The sequence below is a fragment of the Globicephala melas genome, chromosome 7 (assembly GCF_963455315.2).
Source record: "Globicephala melas chromosome 7, mGloMel1.2, whole genome shotgun sequence".
Classification (NCBI taxonomy): domain Eukaryota; kingdom Metazoa; phylum Chordata; class Mammalia; order Artiodactyla; family Delphinidae; genus Globicephala; species Globicephala melas.
In genome coordinates, this window is record NC_083320.1 from 55,639,827 (window position 1) to 55,660,464 (window position 20,638).

At 41.0% G+C, this 20,638-nt stretch overlaps 1 protein-coding gene across 8 annotated transcripts in view; it reads left to right on the plus strand.

Moving 5' to 3' along the window:
- NFE2L2 (NFE2 like bZIP transcription factor 2) overlaps positions 1 to 20,385 on the plus strand; it is a 183,534-nt gene extending 163,149 nt beyond the window's left edge. For all 8 annotated transcript variants that reach the window (XM_060302224.2, XM_030851115.3, XM_060302225.2 and 5 more), the window contains 4 exons: positions 16,416 to 16,682; positions 17,280 to 17,369; positions 18,048 to 18,239; positions 18,658 to 20,385. In XM_060302224.2, coding sequence (XP_060158207.1) covers positions 16,416 to 16,682; positions 17,280 to 17,369; positions 18,048 to 18,239; positions 18,658 to 19,890 — 1,782 coding nt within the window. In that variant the 3' untranslated portion in view covers positions 19,891 to 20,385. The remainder of the gene's footprint in view (positions 1 to 16,415; positions 16,683 to 17,279; positions 17,370 to 18,047; positions 18,240 to 18,657) is intronic.
- The last annotated feature ends 253 nt before the right edge of the window (positions 20,386 to 20,638 follow it).

The window sequence follows — 20,638 nt, forward strand, 5'->3', positions numbered from 1 at the left end:
GTCTTCCTTCAGCTGGGACCATCTCATCCTTGGCTTCCGGCCTCAGTGATTAGCAAAATTCACCCCAGAGAGAAAAAACAGACAATATCCTCTCTTTTCTGTCCCAGAAAAGAGGCTTTGCTTGTGCGCCCTGAGCTAACAGATGTGGGCATCTAGCAGTGTTGGGGAAGGCAGCCGCAGTCTCTCAGGCTCTTCCACATGCCGGCCAGGTGCCAGGTGCTTTCACACACTGATTTTTGTCCTGTGTACTCCTTACTCCGCCCTGTGAGGTAAGGAGCCTTATCCCTGACTTATACAGAGAGAATCGAGGCCCAGGGAGCTTGAATGAGTGATAATACAGTGGGATGTGCCTTGGCTTTATCATCATTAGGTGTGGGTGATAGGTATGTCACAGCATTCTTAGGATTAAGTAAGAACTGGGCACAAGACCTAGCATACAACAACTGGTGGCTGTGATGATTATTATCATAATTATACATTTTCTTTGTCAGGAATGTTTGAATGTGTGGCATCTGAGATTTCCTTGGCCCACTTGAAAAAAAAAATCCCTCCTTGAATTCTGGTAATCCACGCCCCTTTTCACTCTTCGCTATAAGCTGCATATTCTCCTGTGGCTTGTCCTGGTCTCATGTGAGGACCTGATTGTTGTGGAGACAGAAAACCGATCAATGGCAAGGCCTTATGTGTGCCCTGTCTCCTCTGTGGGATCCTCCAGCTTGTCTGCTGGATCCCCTGCTTATGTGGATTGAAGAGCCATCTCTTTGAACCCCATGCCAGACACACTCCTTCACTGGTAGCAGAGTTTCTTACTCTGGGGTTCTGGGCCTAGAGATGGGGCAGTGTCCACAGGCAGGTTGTATGAACAGAAAGAGCTGGTGGTGGGGGGGGGGGGGGAATGTGTTAGTGGAAGGCTAAATGCAGCCTTCCTGAGCTGACCCCTGTGGCCTTGCCCTCTTCCCAGCCCCAGCCCATCTTTTAGTCTTTAAAGACTGAAATATTTCTTCTGTAATAACTACCTCTAAGTAACTCTTTAGAAAGGCAGAGTGGTGAAGGGAAAGACCTTCTATAAGACCCATGGGGGAGATGACACAGCTGAAAACTTTTTACACCCACTGCCCTTCAGTGTTGCCATGTGATGTCTGATGTAAATACATCAGGAGCTCACCTTCTATTTTTTGTATAGTGGTTAGACCCAGAAGCCTCAGAATTAGATGCTTCTCATGTTCCTTTGACATCTGCAACAGGTGTTGAACTTATTAATAGCGTTAATACCTCACCCCTGGCTTGCTTCTGTATTTTTAAGTGGCATTCACATACCTTTTTCCCACATGAAAAACAGTTCTGTGAGGACAGGTATGATGTCTCGGTTTTTCCTTACAGCCCAGAGCTCTCTGTACAGCTAGTCAGCAGCAGAGCCCTGGCAGGACTGCACTGTGCAGCCTCCCTAAAGAGGCCTCGGGTATTCTGAGTAAGAGCCTCTGTTATGTGAGTTCTTCTGTAATATAAACGGTGTGGATCTTAATACCACCTTCCTTGCCAATTGGTGTGAGTACAAGTGAGCTTATGGGTACAAGTGCTTGGAAGAGTCTTGAGCACATAGAAAGCGCACAGTAAATGCACTTACTGTTATTATTGTTAGATTGTGTCATACTTACCTTTACCTGGATTTAGCATGTTGGCACTGTGATCTTTTGTTTTCAAATCTTAATGTAAAGGCTCACCAGGTAGCCATTGTCCTTACATATTTATTTAGTGGGTTAATTGAAAAGATTTACCTTAAGGAAAGTAAAAGATTCCTGTACTGATTTTTTAAAAAATAAGTTTATTTATTTATTTTTGGCTGCGTTGGGTCCTTGCTGCCGCGTGCGAGCCCTCTCCAGTTGCATAGAGCTGGGGCCCCTTCTGGCCGTGGTGCCCGGGCCTCTCATTGCGGTGGTTTCCCCTGTTGCGGAGCACGGGCTCCAGGTGTGCGGGCTTCAGTAGTTGTGGCGCATGGGCTTAGTTCCTCCGCCGCGTGCAGGATCTTCCAGGACCAGGGCTCAAACGCATGTCCCCTGCGTTGGCAGGCGGATTCTTAACCACCACGCCACCAGGGAAGCCCCTTCTATACTGATTTTAAGAGAATGAAATGTGGTATATATACTTATCAATTACTTTTTAAGAGGTCCAAATTGCTGCCTGGCAGTTAGTGACAACAGTGGATACTGTGCATGTTCAAATGTATACATTTGAAGCAGTTGAAATGTCATTTCCAGACTCAGGGTTAATTCATATCCTTAGTTGGAACAGATAGTATTTTCCTAGCACCTAAGCCCCTTATTTCTACCCATTCTTCATATGCCCTTTGCAATAATCTGGTAATTGTGTGGCCTCTGGACAAGACATTGCTCATTAACATCAGGGTGATCCCCTGTGGTCCTTATGAGCCCTCTTAGTAACTTAAGACTCACACTGTCACTTTCAGGTCATTGAAGTAGCTTTTTGCAAATAATTGCTAACAGTATAAATACTGCCTAGTGTCCTTTGGAAGGGTTAATGTTACGGTGTTGCGAAACAGAGGAGTTTGGTTCATTAGAATTCCCCCCTAAGGAGTGTGGAGGACTCACTCTGTAGGTCCCCAGAGCTGCACTGTCACTTGCCATTGGTCACTTTTGACCACTTGAAATGGGGCTGGTGTAACTGAGGATCCGCATTTTTAATCTTAATGAATTATTTAAAATTTAAGACAGAAGCAGGATAAGATATTTTTCTGTTGAATATAACTTTATTCTGGGGGGACAGCATTTCATGTGATGCCTTCAGGTGAGATTTGTTATGTATGTTGAGTGTTTTGTCACTTCTAATAGCTCGTTAATAATTGAAACATTTGGGTTACATGATAGAATAATTTTTTGACATGGGTGAAATAAATATATTGTTTAAATTAAATTCACTTTTTTTTAGTAAGGCTACTAAAATTGTTTAAATTACACATGTGGCTTGCATTAGATTTCTACTGGAAAGTACTGCTTTAGAGCATCTGTTATAGGTAGATGAAATTAGCTTGTTTTAAAGTTCAAAATTAGTTTTCAGACTTGTATTTTTGACTTTTTATAATCAGAGGTGTTTAGAGGAAGGAATCTTAGGAGTCACTTAACCCAATCCTGTCCTTCAGCAGATGGAGAAACTGAGGTTAAAAGTTACTGTAACATGGCATGCCCTAATTCTAGACGGGTACTGAACTTAATGTTCTTTATAGCCTATTGCTTTGGGTCCTGGGTTTACTCGGCATTGGAAACATGGTGGGTGTCAGGGCTGCAAAGAGCTTCCACGAGATCCAGACCAAAGAAAAGGCCTTTAAAAAGAAATTATTTTAGGCACGGAGAGAAAGGAATTTTTGTGCTGTGCCTACCAGTAGACAGGGTGATTGATTCCATGTTTGACATGTATTTTTGTTGGGCAGTATAATGATACTTTCATGGGGAATAGTAATAAGGTACAAATAATACCCACACTTTGTGTGATCATTTACTTTAGAAAACTCCATACATCTGGCTTTCATATTTTAATTTAGAGAGTTCTTTTCCCAAAGCCAGAGATTTTAAACCAGACCCATAGCTTTTGTCCTTGAGAAAAAGACTGAGAGCTTGACTTCATGTGTTTATTGTTTAGGTAGGTTGCCTGAGATCATTCGGTAAAAGTTTAGGCCTGTTTTATGGTATTGTTTTCTTATTAACAAAACTGACTTAAAGGAAGAAGCCACCAACAACTGCAATGGGCACCCTTAGAGCAAACCAGAATTTTATTTCTATTTTGAGGCATAGAGGAGGAAAGGGAGGCATTGCGAGTTATTAAATGGTGATTTGATTTATGGGTCTGTCCGTCAGGTTTAGAGAGGGCTGCTTCTGCTACAGATGCAGCTGACAAGCTGGGCAACCTTTGATATTTAACCTTTCTGAACCTGTTTCTTCATCCCACTGATCTTCACACAGAGTAGCATGAGGATTAAATGATACAGTCATGCAAGTGAAAGTATTTTGTGCTCCGAAAGCACTGCAAATGGAAGGACTGGTGTCTTGAGGGCTTCCTTTCTCCAAGCAGTTGTAGAACTATTTCTGAGGTCACACTTGGTCTTGGTGAGGCCTTGGATGAGTCAGTCACGTTTGGAATGTGCATTTAGTGGGTCCAAGGCTTTGACCCCATGATTTGGGAGTTCTCAGGGGTCCACTTTAATTTTTTAAATTTTTTTTAGACTTTTGCTCTTGGTAATGGAGACGATCTGCCTGAAGTAAGGGTTAGAACTGGGAGGCTCTTAGCCCTATTGTATTGAGCATGGACACAGACCACCCAGGATTTAGAGATTAGGAGTAGGGAAAGGAAAGTTCTCTGCAGAAACTTCAGTCAGGTAACAGAGTTTTATAGGCCATTAATTTGGCTGCAGGGTCGAATGCCATACAACAGTTTTGTAAACGTCTGTTTTCAAAATAATTCCTAGTATTTCATGAATTTAAGGAATAGAAATTGCAATAGGGGGACTTCCCTGGTGGTCCAGTAGTTAAGACTCTGCACTCCCAGTGTAGGGGGCCTGGGTTCGACCCCTGGTCGGGGAACTAGATCCTGCATGCATGCTGCAACTAAGAGTCCACATGCCATAACTAGGGGTTCACATACTGCAACGAAGATCCCGTGTGTCACAATGAAGATCCTGAGTGCCGCAACTAAGACCCGGCGCAGCCAAATAAATGAATGAATGAATGCATGCGTGCATGCAATAGGAAAGTCTAGTTTGAAATCTAATTTGTGTTAGTTGACCAGATGCCTCCTCCTGGGTTCTGCTCAGTCAAATGAGACCTAGGGCCATTTACCCATTTAGCATCTCTGGGCCCTGGGATTCTCATTTGTAAACCTGGGGTTTGGTCTGTGATCTGCAAGATCACTGTCAGCTCCTCTTAGTCAATTGTGTGTTCAATGTAATTTAATGGCCAACAGACATATGTTTCTGAGAGACACATCCCTAGACAAGGATGCCTTTTCCTGGTCTTTAGAGAGCTGGTGGATGGGTCAGCCTGGCTGAACCTGCTTTTTCTTTTATAGATTATACTCCATTTAAAGTTATAAAATATTGGTTATATTCCTTGTGCTGTACATTGCATCTTTGTATCTTATTTATTTTATACCTAGTAGTTTGTTACTTCTTAATTCTCTTCTCCCCCAGGCCTCTCTTCACTGGTAACCACTAGTTTGTTCTCTGTATCTGTGAGTCTTTTTCTGTTTTGCTATAGTCATTTGTTTTATTTTTTAGATTCCATATATAAAATGAAAACATAACAGTATTTGTCTTTCTCTATTGGACTTATTTCAGCAAGCATTAACACCTCCAGGTCCATCTATGCTGTTGCAAATGGCAAAATTGCATTCTTTGTGGCTAATATTCCATTGTATATATATACACCACATCTTCTTTAAACATTCATCTCTTGATGGACACTTTGGTTGCTTCCATATCTTGGCTGTTGTAAACAATGCTGCAGTGAACATCAGGGTGCATATATCTTTTCAAATTATTTCAATTATTTCAAATTCAAATTATTTTGTTTTCTTCAGACATATGCCCAGGTGTGGATTTGCTAGATCATATGGTAGTTCCATTTTTAATTGGACTTGGTTTTTCTTTGGAGTTTACCTTGCCTGTTAGAAGGGCTGAGGTTGCTGATTTTGCCTGTTTCACCTGTTGAGACTTTGCCTAGCCTCTGTCTATCTGTGTGCACCGTGGCCTTTACATTTCTTGCCCCTGCAGATGTTTTACCAGCTCCAAAGGCACCAACCAAGGTTACCTTGGCTGGACATAGACTGGTGATTAAACAAATGCTGTTTGCCGGACAACTGATTGTATGTATGTACAGTATATTCTCTTCTTTAGTCTTAATTTTGTTATCTTTAAAAATAGTGGGAGGGCTGATTTTGAAATGATTCTGGAATTACTATAGGACACCTTGTATCAACAATTACAATGTATTTATTGAGTGGGTACCACGTGCCAATATGCCGCAAGGTGTGAAGGACACATGAGTGGGGAACAGAGTGGGGAAATGAGCATTTCTCATTGCTGGTGGGGTGTAAAAGGTACAGCCTCTGTGGAGAGCTGTTTGGCAATGTGTATCATAAATAAAAATGCATATACTCTTGACCAGCAATTCCACTTCTAAGTATCTATCCCACAGATAATCCTCACACATTCGTGAAATGATTTATGTACAAAGGTAGCCATTATAGCATCATTTGTAATAGCAAAAGATTAGGAATAACTTAAAAGCCCAATGAGGGGCTGATTAAGTAATTATTAAATAATATAGTACATCCTCATAATGAAATACTACTCAGCCATTAAAAATAATGGAACAACTCTAGGCCCTGATATAGAACCATCTCTAAAATAAATAGGGAGAAATAAGTGTGGAACATTATGATTATATGCTACTTGTGTGTGTGCCTACGGGTGTGTATTTAATAGAATATCTTCCTAAGAACACAGAAAACTGATGCCAATGGTTGCCTTGGGGAAGGATAACTGGGAGACTACTTTTGCAACTTTTAAATTTTATACTATGTACATCTACCATCTATTACGAAAAGACATTGTTGGGCTTCCCTGGTGGTGCAATGGCTGAGAATCTGCCTGCCAGTGCAGGGGGACATGGGTTCGAGCCCTGGTTCGGGAAGATCCCACATGCTGCAGAGCAGCTAAGCCTGTGTGCCACAACTACTGAGCCTGCGCTGTAGAGCCCACGAGCCACAACTACTGAAGCCCACGCACCTAGAGCCAGTGTTCCGCAACAAGAGAAGCCACCGCAAGGAGAAGCCCGCGCACCGCTACCAGGAGTAGCCCCTGCTCGCTGCAACTAGAGAAAAGCCCATGCACAGCAACAAAGACCCAATGCAGCCAGAAACAATAAATAAATAAAATAATAATAAATAAATTAAAAAAAAAAAAGACATTGTCATGCCTTGAAGGAGTTTGCAGTTTAGTCAGACCAGATAACATAAGATATACAAAGTACGGGGTAAATATTGGCTTTATGGGAAGATTTAAATGCTAAGCTCTGTGTGTGCCGTTGACTGTATTTGCCCTGAGTCATCAGGAAGGGTGGGTCTGAGCTTCAGCAGAGCCAGCTTCCAAGCCTTAGCGTCCCACCTGGGGCTAAAGCAGTTTGCAGCCTTTGTCCTGCAGTGGTGGGAAGAGCCCACAGGCTCAGAATCAGTTCTTGGTTGGGGTCCTGGCTCTGCCACTTGCCAAGCATGCAATTTGGGGCAGGGATGCTCGAGGCCCAAAGCCTAATTGTGCTCATTCGTAGATGAAGATAAGCCACCTCCCCCTTGCTCTGCAGTGAACACCCCTGCAAACCATGAAGTGCTCGGCAAATGCCAGCTCAAATAGAAGCTGCGAGGCACCTGCAGACTGGCAAGCTGGGGCCAGAGGTGCAAATTGAAACAGTGAAGCAAAAATGTATCTTTTTCCCCCTCTGCCAAATAACTTGGCAGGATTTGTAAAATTAGAAAAGTAGACCATAGTAGTTTTGGAATCCTTGACCTCTGATCTTGGGGCAAGTCATTTCATCCTCTAGACCTGTTTCCCTATTTGAAAAATGGAAGGGGCTGTGCGTCCTCTGGGCCCCTCCAGTCGCAGCGTTCTGTGACAGTGTGGCATTAGCAGTAATTCCCATCTCAGCTGAGATGAGTCATACTGACCGAAAAGTCCACATGTGAGAAGGAAGTCTCTGAGAATTTTCCTCGTGCTGGAGGATCTGAGCCTCTGGGGGGAAACGGGGAGGCGTGGGGGGATTGCTGCCACCAGAGGGGAGACCAAGAAAGCAGAGTGAGTGGAGATGGGTTGTTTGTGTTCTCCACTCCAAAACCTCCTTTGCTTTCAGATAGTCATGTGGACTAGATGTTTGGAAAAACCCGGCTTACCCCTTGTTTAAGCGGGTGGGATGTTCATGCAGTTGTGACTGGCGTACTTAAGTCAGTTGTCACTCCTGTGAGGTCTTTCTGTGCAGTTTAGTGACACTTCCTCTGTGCTGCCTTGGCTCCTACATGTTTCTCCTTGAGTCTCTAAACTGAGATCAGAGACTGTCCTCTGTTTATCTCTGTGTCCCCAGCACCTAGCGCAGTTCCTGGCACCTGAATGGCGAGCTATATGCATGTAGTAGATGGGTTGCTGGATTAATGATCCATTTAGGGTAGTATGGACACTAAATCTTGTTAATCTTGACCACCACCTTTATTATAACTATCACCATTCTGAAGTGATCTTTTAGCTATTAGTATGAAATATTTCATACTCAAAAATTTCACACTAAAAAAGAAAGACCCCCCCCTTTGGAAAGTATTTTAACAGGATGCACAAAAAAGAAAAAAGTCTAAATGTTTTAGAGTCTTTCTATATTACAGTATATAATACATTTGTATCTAAAATTCATCACTGCCACCACCAGCACAGGCACACAGGTCTTTGGCTACCGGCAAGAAACAGCAGGCCTGGGTGACTGTCCCAATTCTTAGCTTTTAAAGCTTAATTGTAGGCAGTTAAATCTGAAAAGGAGCTTTAAGGTAGAAATAAATAATTTCTGTTTACAAATGCAGGATCCACAGAGGGTGAAGGATCACTGAGGAAGTTCAGAAGTGGCAGTAAAGAGCCCCAGTAGTTCCAGTGTGCTAGGGTACTGCCCTCCCTCATGGGGGCTGCCCTTTAGGAGGAGGGGCAGGAGGGTGAGCAAACAGGGCTGTTTGAGCTCAAGGTAGACATCTGACGACCTGGTTAGTCCACGCTAGGTTAGTTTCAGTGTATGTTAGGTAAAGTGAGTTAGGGAGTTAGAGCCAGTGCACCTGAAGGTTATATTGGTAAGATGGGTGTGTGTGTTTTCCTGTAGACTCATTCTAATAGTGATGGAAGACCAAGTCACAAAGTTCCTTTCATGTGCAGAGGACAGCATCCAGGACTGAATACATTCATGGCTTCTTCAAAATGGGGAAGAGATGAGAAAAAACATGTCCTGAAGTTTGCTTATCTAACCAAGCCATTCTCTTGACATAGTGACTGACCCTTGCATAAGCCCTTTGATTGAGGCCCAGCAGCAGCATCCTGCTTAAATACAGACAACCAGAAATTAACTCTGCTGGCACCCAGATATGAAACTTCCCATGGGAAAGTTGGATCCATCCACTTTTCGTAGCAGTGGCCTCACCTGCTATTTTGGAAATTAACTGTCCTTTATGATTTATTTTTGGCCAAACACATGTGCCTCTTGAGAAAATAGTCCAAGTTCCTAGTCTATTCACTTTCCAGTTTTGCTGTTATCTTTGCATCATGCTTTACAGTGTACAGACAAGCGTAATGGGTGAGAGTTCCAGTAAACTGGCTGGATCATATTTCTTAGATTGAGTCATTGCTGAGAAACTTGTTTGTGAACAGGAAGCAGCCCATGAAAATGTCTGTACACAGTAACAAGCTGGACTGTGAGGAAACTGGACCATTTTTTAGCTGAAAGACAAAAGGGTAGAAGGATGCATCTGTGATCCAGGGAATAGCAAATTTGTGATCTAGAGTTTGGTTTTTTTTAATTTATTTTTTTGGCTGCGTTGGGTCTTCGTTACTGTGCTCGGGCTTTCGAGCAGGGGCGAGTGGGGGCTACTCTTCGTTGTGGTGCGCGGGCTTCTCATTGCCGTGGCTTCTCTTGTTGCAGAGCACAGGCTCTAGGTGTGTGGGCTCAGTAGTTGTGGCGCACGGGCTTAGTTGCTCCACAGCATGTGGGATCTTCCCGGACCGGGGCTCAAACCTGTGTCCCCTGCATTGGCAAGCAGATTCTTGACCACTGCGCCACTAGGGAAGTCCCTAGAGTTTTAACTTGTTGAATAATTCATGTCTTGATGTGTGTTTGAGATTTTTTATGCTGTTAAAAATTGCTAGTTATTTTAATGAGAACCTACTGTATAGCACAGGGAACTCTACTCAGTGCTCTGTGGTGACCTAAATGGGAAGGAAATCCAAAAAGAAGGGGATATATGTATACTTATAGCTGATTGACTTTGCTGTACAGCAGAAACTAACACAACATTGTAAAGCAACTATACTCCAATAAAAATAAATTAAAAAACAAAGCAAAACAAAAAGAATTGCTAGTTATTGAAGATTGAGGAAATAATCCCTGGTAAGTTTTCTCGAGAAGGAAAACTTGGATTAGTGGTAACTTTTACCTGTTAGGAGTCTCTGCTGACATAGAAACTGGTTGCTAGGCCAGTTATTTTTAAAAATGGACCTGTAGTTAACACAGATTAACCCAGTGACATTTACACTTGGCCTAGGTGGCTGTAAGTCCCCTTCCATCTCTAACATTCTGTGATTCTATATAAATATGTTTTTTTGTGATCTTTGTTTTTTATCACCTGCTCCATAATTATTACAGCAATATATTCAGAAGTTAGCAAATCAGTCCAGTAGACTCAAAAAAAGTACCTGAATGTGGGCAGACTGTAGAGAATAACCTGTCATCTCATCTGCCTTCTCTAGAAGTCTGAGAAAACAGTTGGCCTTGTCTTGTGTATCTTCTTGTAATGAAGCAGGAGAGAAGTAAATAGGCAGATAAATATTTATGAAATAGAATAGTCATCAGTGAGATGTATTTTAAAAACACACCTGCTTGGTGTCATTTTACTTTAGGAGTAAGGATTGTGACTGCAGAGTAGAGCCTTGGGAATCAAGGAGATCTTTGTTGTTGTTCAATCAATTCTTCAGAATTCGAGCATGCCCTCAGTTGTTTTTGTACTTTCCTATAGCTCTTAATTTGGTTTATACTTCAACGGACAGTAGGATGAGATTCATGTTGCATCCGGTTTTGCCCAAAAACATTTGAGCAGCTTCTATGGAAAAAAATATTAAACCAGATTTAGCTTTTAGGTGAATAATATAACCACCTGGGCATAATATAAAGACTGAAATGTATGAAAGAAAAGCAATTTAGACTCTGAATGCCAGTAGTTAATATTTGGATGGAGAGATCGATTTCAGGAGAATAAACTTTAAAAGAAGATTTATTATTTTCTTAATGGAAATACATGATTTTAAGAAGGAATCTGTATAAAGCAATTATACCCCAATAAAGATGTAAAAAAAATTAAAAATTTAAAAAAAGGAATCACTTGAGACATTGTCTTAACACTTATACTGTAAAATTGGAAGTGAGGATCAGTTTTCATTGTCTGTTTACAAAGTTAGTTATCTGTGCAATTTTTTTAAAAAGTTTATTGGTGAAATTTGTTTTTAGAAGAAACCTCCCACGACCTTCCCGTCATCCTCTGGACAAAACAGAGGATGGGAGAGGGCAGGTAGGGAAAGGGGTTGGGAGGTGCAAGCTTCATTTATACATTTGAATGTATATAATAAAAACCATTTTATTTTTCATTTCAAATACTTTTCTAAAGCCTTAGTTTACTGAATTGCTTTAATTTAGGAAGAGATGATATCTTTGCTTTATCTTTTCTGATTTGGGGGGATCATCTGAGCATGATAAATGCTTGTTTGTTCAAAGCACTAAAATTGGCTTGCAAAAGACATATTATTATGGGATTCTGTGTTCAAGGGCTTTCTTCTGTTTATCCTGGAACAAAGACATTTGTTTTAAAGTGGTACGAGTTAATAGTCCAACTTCAGATTTCCCATAAAATGCGTAACAGATTACCCAGATGGCAAATGATGATATATATAGAGAGAGAGACATTTTCAATATGACTGTTTCCATTGGGCCAGATGGTGATTTAACGTGAATTGTCAAACATTTACGTTCTTATTAAATTGCCTTATTTTGTCGAAGCCAAGCTAGCAACATAACGTGGAATACACTCAGGAATTGCAAAAGGACAACAACAAAAATTCAGACACCAAGTATGTCAGACGGCATTTGCTCCATCCATATGGCATGTGAAGGCTCACAGCCAGTGCCTGTGTTGCCCTTGGGAAGCTTAAGGAAATACCTGTTGAAATGCCATACATTTCCTCTCCCTCCCCAGACCCTTTTTATCTGCCCTCTTGCAGGGCAGCCATGCTTCCCCAGTGCCTCAGGTTGAAGTGTGGGAGAGCAGTTTAATTCTTCCACTGGCATTGTCCTTCCATACTGTCCGTTTTGTTATGGGCACCACCCCAGCTATCTCCTCTTAGATGGTTCGGGAATTTTGCAGAGAGATGGGTCATTTGTGGAGTAAGTCATGTGCCCAGTCACAGGGCTCCTTCAAGACAGCTCACTGCCTGAGGTCAGCACAGAACACAGTCCTGGGCCTGCAGGGCTCCCCACCAGTGAGTCGTGGGTCAACAAACTTCTGCTGTTCTCATTTTCAACATAAAGCTTTGAATATTTCATGCAATATCAAATCGCTGCAGGTTTTTTCTTCCAAAACTTATGTGAAAATCTGAGTAACACAGTATATGATACATCAAGGCCATGACAAGCAACCCCTTGTTACTGAATTCTGAATTTGATCAGAACATCTGTGTTAAAGGAATTCAAAGTGGTTAAAACTCAGCTTTTTTTTTTTTTTTAAGCAGACGTGTTCTTTCAGAGACCTCGCATGGCAAGATTAAACATTATATAAAAATAAACTTAAAAATGAAAACCTCTGAGAACACTTTGAAACCTGTCTTGGTCTATTATCTCATTGAAGGCTGCCCAGCCTTCATTAAGAACAATTAGATGTTGTCACTTGAAATATCTTTTGGTGGCATTCCTGGTGGAGACGGTCAGCTCTGGCTGTAGAAGCCCCTCCACCTCCCAGTGTCCAGCATTGTTTCAGATCAGATAACAAGAACAGGTGCTCAGGAGCTGATCCAAATGACATTTTGTGTTTTATTTTTCCTGTTTGTTGATGAGGATCCATCAATGTGTCCTTGTCTAATTATGTTATGGGAAATTTTAAAACACTGAATTGGTTTGGGGCTGTGCATTGAAGGGTAGTCATGTCAGGAATCGAGAGGGTGTTGTGTGTGTACATAAAAGTTTACATAAAAGTGTATGTTATTTACTTTTATTTACAACACACGATTCACATGCCTAGTGGTCAATTTCATACCTTCCCTGAGGAGGAACCAAGTAGCTTTATGGCTGAGTGTTGTTTCAAGGCTCCCACTACAGTTCCATCTGTAACTTCATTATTATCCTTTGGCCTGGAGCTTGGTCTCACTTACAGCAAGTAGTAGGGCCCATCCGACTTCTTGTTGGGATGCATAACAACATTTACATATACTTTACATTTATAGAGAAATTTCTTCTACATTTCATTTGATCGACCAACATCCATATGGTAGGGGTAGGATGGAACAATTATACTAAATTTATAGCTAAAACACCTAAACCCACTCAAGACATCTGATGGGGAGGAAAGGGGGGAAAAGGAAAGAACAGAGTTGTATCAACTCTTGGTGTGATTGCCACTGACAATTTTAGAGTAAATTACATTAGAAATTTTCCTCCCACCCATAGTTCTGGGTTCTAGGAATACTTTGGACTAGTCATATTTATGAGGTGTTTCCAATGTAAATTCTTCAGTGCTCTTTCAGTTCTTCCATGGAAAAGTCAAAACTGAGTACTGGTTTTTATCCTGGGATCTCTGAACAAGAAGCCCCAGGCCTAGGGCAGTCTGGGGAAGTGAGGGCAGATGTGGCAGAGTGACCCCCAGGTGCAGGGACAAGTATTTGGGTTTCTCTATTGTTGACCTTCTGAAGAGCTCAGTGCACTTTCCGTGTCAGTTTTTGAGAGAGGTGGCTACAGGTACTGCTTATTTTATAGAGAAACTAGAGTTCAATTGAGATAGCATGAGTATGCATTTCCTTAATTTTTAGTGCTAGCATTTAGTAGTGAACACCCTGAACGAGACTTAGCACCTTGGTCGTTAGCTCCAGTTTGGAGAATGGCCCAGACAGGATACTCAGCTGTAGCTAGATTCCCTCAGAAGATATGGCCCAAACTAATTAGAATTTTAAAGTAGGTTTCTCTATATCTTGGGCCTTTCTCTTTTCACATGACCCTTGTGTAAACATGTCTATTAAAGTGGAAACAAATTATTTTTAAAATGGAAATTCTCATGTTTTATTTTAGTGGGGAGCCCCCTGAGAAGATAGCCACGTATGACTGAATGCTCTACGATTCCTATTTTGTTGCTTGTGGCGAGGAAAATAATCCAGGTGACATTTGCTCAATCCAGTCTTTTGAAGTGGTGATGGCCACTTCTTCCCACCACCAATACGTCAAGGCAAAGTCTACATATACAACAATGGATTTTATTTCCTGCCCCACTTAGGAACCACTGTCCAGTGATCAGACTTCGTATTTTTAGTGTGGGCTAGTGGTTAAAAATCAGGAGTCCAGGATTGGCTCATATTGTACTCATGCCTGGGTATATATCCCTGTCCTGGCACTTTATCGTAGTACGTCTTCTTTCTAAGCTTCAATATACTTATCTGTAAAACAGGGATACATGTCCTCTTTATGTGGTTTTGAGGGTTGGTTTGTGTATATCTGAAGTACTTAGAACAATGCTTGGCATATATAGAAAGCCCTTGATAGATGTTGGCTTACAAACAGGTATACCCTAGCCAGTTCTGAAGAGCTACAGATACTGCTTTAATTATACCTACTGTGTGTGCTTTGTACTAAAAGTTATACTGTTCAAAGCTAGAGTAATGAACCTCATGAGCAGGGTTTCATAGCATTTAAGATTCTAACACCAACTTTCAATCAAGGCTAGAGGTGGCCTCTACTATCCAGTTAGCTGGGCTGCCTCTAGGCTGGGTGGTCTGTGCTTGTACTTTGTTGGGTGAAATAGCCTGACTGCTCAGTGAAGCAACAGCCATGTTGTTTTTTGTCCTTTGGAGGCTGAAAGTAGTAGAGCCGTAAATGCACTGGGCAGCCCAGTGCTGCCAACTGCTGTCTGAACCGCAATACAAAGTTTGATGTCTGTACACACTGTGTCTGCTGGCCTTCAGATCCCAATTCCCTTTCTCTGTCAGTTTTTCCAGTCTCCATCTCATTATTTTCAACACAGATGATTTGTTAAATGGAAACTGATTTACATTTCCTACCTGTTCAGACTTTTACAAAAACTAAAGTTGTAAATCAGAAAAATTGCTTTTGACACATGTGTGGTTAGGAAAATATGGACATGGTAACCTAAGCCTAGCCGTGTAATATAAATCAAAATAACCATTCCCTCATTGTACAATTCTCCCCATATCTTAGAACATATTACCTTCCATCTTTCCCTAGAGCCACCTTTTTTTGGTTTGTGTTATTAAGAGGGTTATTTACGATTTCTCAGGAGTGAGCCTAGTGGGCACTACCCCTTTCCCAGTTCTTTTGGCAATCTCTTGCTTCACCCACACAAGATTACCATTTGCTAGGACTTGAATTTACTAATTTGTTCATACCTCAGGAGCTAAAACTCAAGTCAAGAGGAAACTGTTTTGGGGCTTCCCTGGTGGCACAGTGGTTGAGAATCCGCCTGCCAATGCAGGGGACACAGGTTTGATCCCTGGTCCGGGAAGATCCCACATGCCGCAGAGCAACTAAGCCCATGAGCCACAACTACTGAGCCTGTGTGCCGCATCTACTGAAGCCCACGCGCCTAGAGCCCGTGCTCGGCAATGAGAAGCCACCGCAACGAGAAGCCCGCGCACCGCAACGAAGAGTAGCCCCCGCTCACTGCAACTAGAGAAAGCCCGCACGCAGCAACGAAGACCCAACTCAGCCAAAAATAAATAAATAAAATAAATTTATTAAAAAAAAAAAGGAAACTTTTAATAAGTAACCACAGACACAGAAGTAGCGAGAAATGATGGGGAAAAGATAATCCACTATAGCAAAGACCAAAAGAAAGGTGATATTTCACAACTGCTAGGTTGACAGTTTAACTTGGGTTTTTTTTTTCCCCTGTAAACTGGTATTTGCTAAGCAAGTTTAGGGAAAAATTCCACATGCTCAATCATGTTTTCCAAACTCCACTTCTTATAATAAACCATTGGCTTGGAGTGCTTGCTCTAATTTCTCTATTCCATTAAACAAGTGTGGGAGTTCTTTTAATTCAAGAATGTTAATGTGCAACATTTGTTACTTTGTTGTTAGTGACCTCTACCATCACCCAAATTGTTAATAATCCAAGTAATGAGTGATTACATTGGATAGCTGTTTGTAGGTGATTTAAAAAAAAAAAAATACATACGTTGAATAGAATTAACTGTGCCCTTCCAGAACTTTGGATCTGTGTTCCCATTCAGATTTTATTTGTAATCTCCCTACCCCCCACCATCAGCAATGGCATAATGTAAATTATGTGGTATCTGCCATTTTAAAACTATTTTAACCATGGTCTCTCTCCTTCCTTTTTTGTTTTAAACATAGGACATGGATTTGATTGACATACTTTGGAGGCAAGATATAGATCTCGGGGTAAGTCGAGAAGTATTTGACTTCAGTCAACGACGGAAGGAGCATGAGCGGGAAAAACAGAAAAAACTTGAAAAGGAAAGACAAGAACAACTGCAAAAGGAGCAAGAGAAAGCCTTTTTCGCTCAGTTACAACTAGATGAAGAGACAGGTGAATTCCTCCCGGTTCAGCCAGCACAACACATCCCGTCGGAAACCAGTGGATCTGCCAACTACTCCCAGGTACAGGGTACTCAGTTCTTGGGAAGGTAAAACATCTGGATTTGAGTTCCAGCTTTGCCTTTTACTTCATGAACTTATTAAGTCAACTTCCCAACCTCAGCCTACTGATGAGTTCAGTGCCTGACTGACTTACCTCAGTGTAAGGATTAGGAGGACATAAATTACATGGAAGAGCTTTGTAAGCTATAAAAACATTATGTAATTGTAAGGATCAAACAGCTGCAACAGTAGTGACAGTAGTAGGACTGTTGTAGTAGGGATTATTCATGTACTGTGACAGGTACTGTTCTACTAAAGTACTTGAAATATTGATTGATTTAATCAACACAACAATTATGAGTTAATTACCATTATCCTACTTTATCTACAGATGAGCAGTTGAAGCCCAAAGAGGTTAAATAACTTGCCCAGAAACTGGGCAATAAATAGGGGGGTGGGGGCCAAGATTTGAAACTAGATAGTCTGGTTTGATTCTGTGCTCTTTACTATACTAAACTGACTTCTGAAACAAGAGGAATGTTTGACTAACTAGACTGTAAACATTTTATGAACACGGAACAATTTTTTTCTTCCTCTGTGTCTTTCCCTTTTATGCAGGTAGCCCACATTCCCAAACCAGATGATTTGTACTTCGATGACTGCATGCAGCTTTTGACAGAGACATTCCCATTTGTAGATGACAATGAGGTATTAACATTTAGTTAACAGCAAATCTCCACAACTATACATAACATATCGTATATTGGTCCCTTTGATGTATCTCCATTTTTTAAAAAAAAATGAAAAACTATTTCAGGAGCAAATTTTATCAAGGAAACCTTAGCCTATAGGTAACTTTATGATTTGAAAAAAAAAAAAAAGACACAACTCCTTCCCCCACATAATACAAAACCAAAAACGTTTACTCCTGCATAGCCAGAGGGATGGGTGAGCATAACCGTGGAAACAAGTTAACTCTCTTGTTATAGGTACTTAGAAATTTTGGTGAGTAAAAAGCAAGCTGGGTAGTAAACCAAGACTTCTTCGGTTAACAATTTTAATAAGTTTATTGTCTGAAGCACTATACTAGGTATTACATACATATATACAAATTAAATACTAAAGATTATTCTTACCCATTTTGACGTTTACCTTCAAATGCATAGGATAAAGCAATCAAGCTAGTAAATGAGTAAATGTGGAGTCAGCTGGGCAGGACAAAAACATTTGTTTCGTTATATAGAAATAGGAGTCGTAAGTCCCCATTATAAGTAGAGAAATACAGAACTGCAGCCAATTCCAGTCTAAGATGTTGTGATGGCCTTGGAGCATACCCATCCACTGCTGGTGGCAGATTCATGTAGATAAATGCCTTCTCAATTTTAGGTTTCTTCAGCTACGTTTCAGTCACTTGTTCCTGATATTCCCAGCCACATCGACAGCCCAGTCTTTATTGCTCCTAATCAGGCTCAGTCACCTGAAACTGCTGTCCTTCAGTTAGCCACTGCTGATTTAGACGATATGCAGCAGGATATTGAGCAAGTTTGGGAGGAGCTATTATCCATTCCAGAATTACAGGTAACTAAGATCTAATATAATAAATAACCAAAGATGCTATTTTATATTCAGTCCCTTTAAATTAGTCATTCCAGTTATTTATTATTTATATGCCACCTACTTATAGGAAGGATTGGAGGGTGCTTTTAAATTAGTCATGAGAGCTGCCCATGCTCACTTCAGTGAACTTTTGTTAGTTAAATGGACTGGATGTCTTGAGGGACAGATCAGGTTATAAACCTGAAGTCTGATCTGGGAACTCTGAAAATAATACATATGCTTAGGCATAAGTATCTGTTGGAAATGGGAATTACCTCTGAATTCTAGAAGAGCCTGGTGTGAATGGGGGTGGGGAGAGATTACCATCAGATATGGATTATCAGCTATTAAAAATAGCTTAACCTTGACTTAACATAGTATAAACTTCTTTTCCATGCAGTGTCTTAATATTCAAAGTGACAAACTGGCTGAGACTAGCATGGTTCCAAGTCCAGAAACCAAACTGGCGGAAATTAACAACAATTATCATTTCTATTCATCAATCCCCTCATTGGAAAAAGAAGTAGGTAACTGCAGTCCACATTTTCTCAGTGCTTTTGAGGATTCCTTCAGCAGCATCCTCTCCACAGAAGAATCCAGCCAGTTGACAGTGAACTCATTAACTTCAAATGCCACAGTAAATACAGATTTTGGTGATGAATTTTATTCCGCTTTCATAGCAGAGCCCAGTACCAGCAACAGCATGCCCTCCTCTGCTACTTTAAGCCAGTCACTCTCTGAACTTCTAAACGGGCCCATTGATATCTCTGATCTATCACTTTGTAAAGCCTTCAACCAAAACCACCCTGAAAGTGCAACAGCAGAATTCAATGATTCTGACTCTGGCATATCACTGAACACAAGTCCCAGCATGGCATCACCTGAACACTCAGTGGAATCTACCATCTGTGGAGACACACTGCTTGGCTTCAGTGATTCTGAAATGGAAGAAATAGATAGTTCTCCTGGAAGTGTCAAACAGAAGGGTCCTAAAACACAGCCAGTAAGGCCTTCTGGGGATACAGTCCAACCCTTGTCATCATCTCGGAGGAACAGTGCTCCAGTGTGTGATGCCCAGTGTGAAAATACACCAAAGAAAGAAGTGCCTGTAAGTCCTGGTCATCGAAAAACCCCATTCACAAAAGACAAACATTCAAGCCGCTTGGAGGCTCATCTCACAAGAGATGAGCTACGGGCAAAAGCTCTCCATATCCCATTCCCTGTAGAAAAAATCATTAACCTCCCAGTTGATGACTTCAATGAAATGATGTCCAAGGAGCAATTCAACGAGGCTCAACTTGCATTAATTAGAGACATACGTAGGAGGGGTAAGAATAAAGTGGCTGCTCAGAACTGCAGAAAAAGAAAACTGGAAAATATAGTGGAACTGGAGCAAGATTTAGATCATTTAAAAGATGAAAAAGAAAAATTGCTCAAAGAAAAAGGAGAAAATGACAAAAGCCTCCATCTACTGAAAAAACAACTCAGCACCTTGTATCTTGAAGTCTTCAGCATGCTACGTGATGAAGATGGAAAGCCGTACTCCCCAAGTGAATACTCCTTGCAGCAAACGAGAGATGGCAATGTATTCCTTGTTCCCAAAAGTAAGAAGCCAGATACTAAGAAAAACTAGATTTGAGCAGATCTGACCTTTTCTGAGCTAGTGGGGTTTTTTTGTTGTTGTACTGTTATACTAAAAGCTCCTACTGTGATGTGAAATGCAGAAATATACTTTATAAGTAATTCTATGCAAAATTATAGTCAAAACTAGTGTAGAAAATATAAAACTTTAAGAAGCATTAAAATAAGTTATCAGTATGCTGAATCAGTAGTTTCACTTTAACTGCAAACTTAATTTCTTAAAACACCATTGGGGCTAGTTTCTATATACATGTAAATACTACAAAAACTCCTTATTTATACTGTTCTTATCTCATTTGTTACTTTCATAGATTTATATGATATATCTGGCTAAAAGCAAATTGTTGCAAAACTAACCACTGTACTTTTTTAAATAAATACTGTATGAACAAAAAAATGGCATTTTTTATATTAAATTGTTTAGCTCTAGCAAAAGACAATTTAGTTGAAAAGCTGGTACTAATAAAGGAATATTATGACCGTTAAATTATTTCTTTGAAGTTCATTCACAGTCTTTTATGACAATAATATGGAAAGCACTACACTAAATTGGTACGGGAAATACAGGGAAATGGAATATATCAAAAAGATTTTCTCGGGCTTCCCTGGTGGCGCAGTGGTTGAGAGTCCGCCTGCCGATGCAGGGGACACGGGTTCACGCCCTGGGTCTGGGAAGATCCCGCATGCCGCGGAGCGGCTGGGCCCGTGGGCCACGGCCGCTGAGCCTGCGCGTCCGAAGC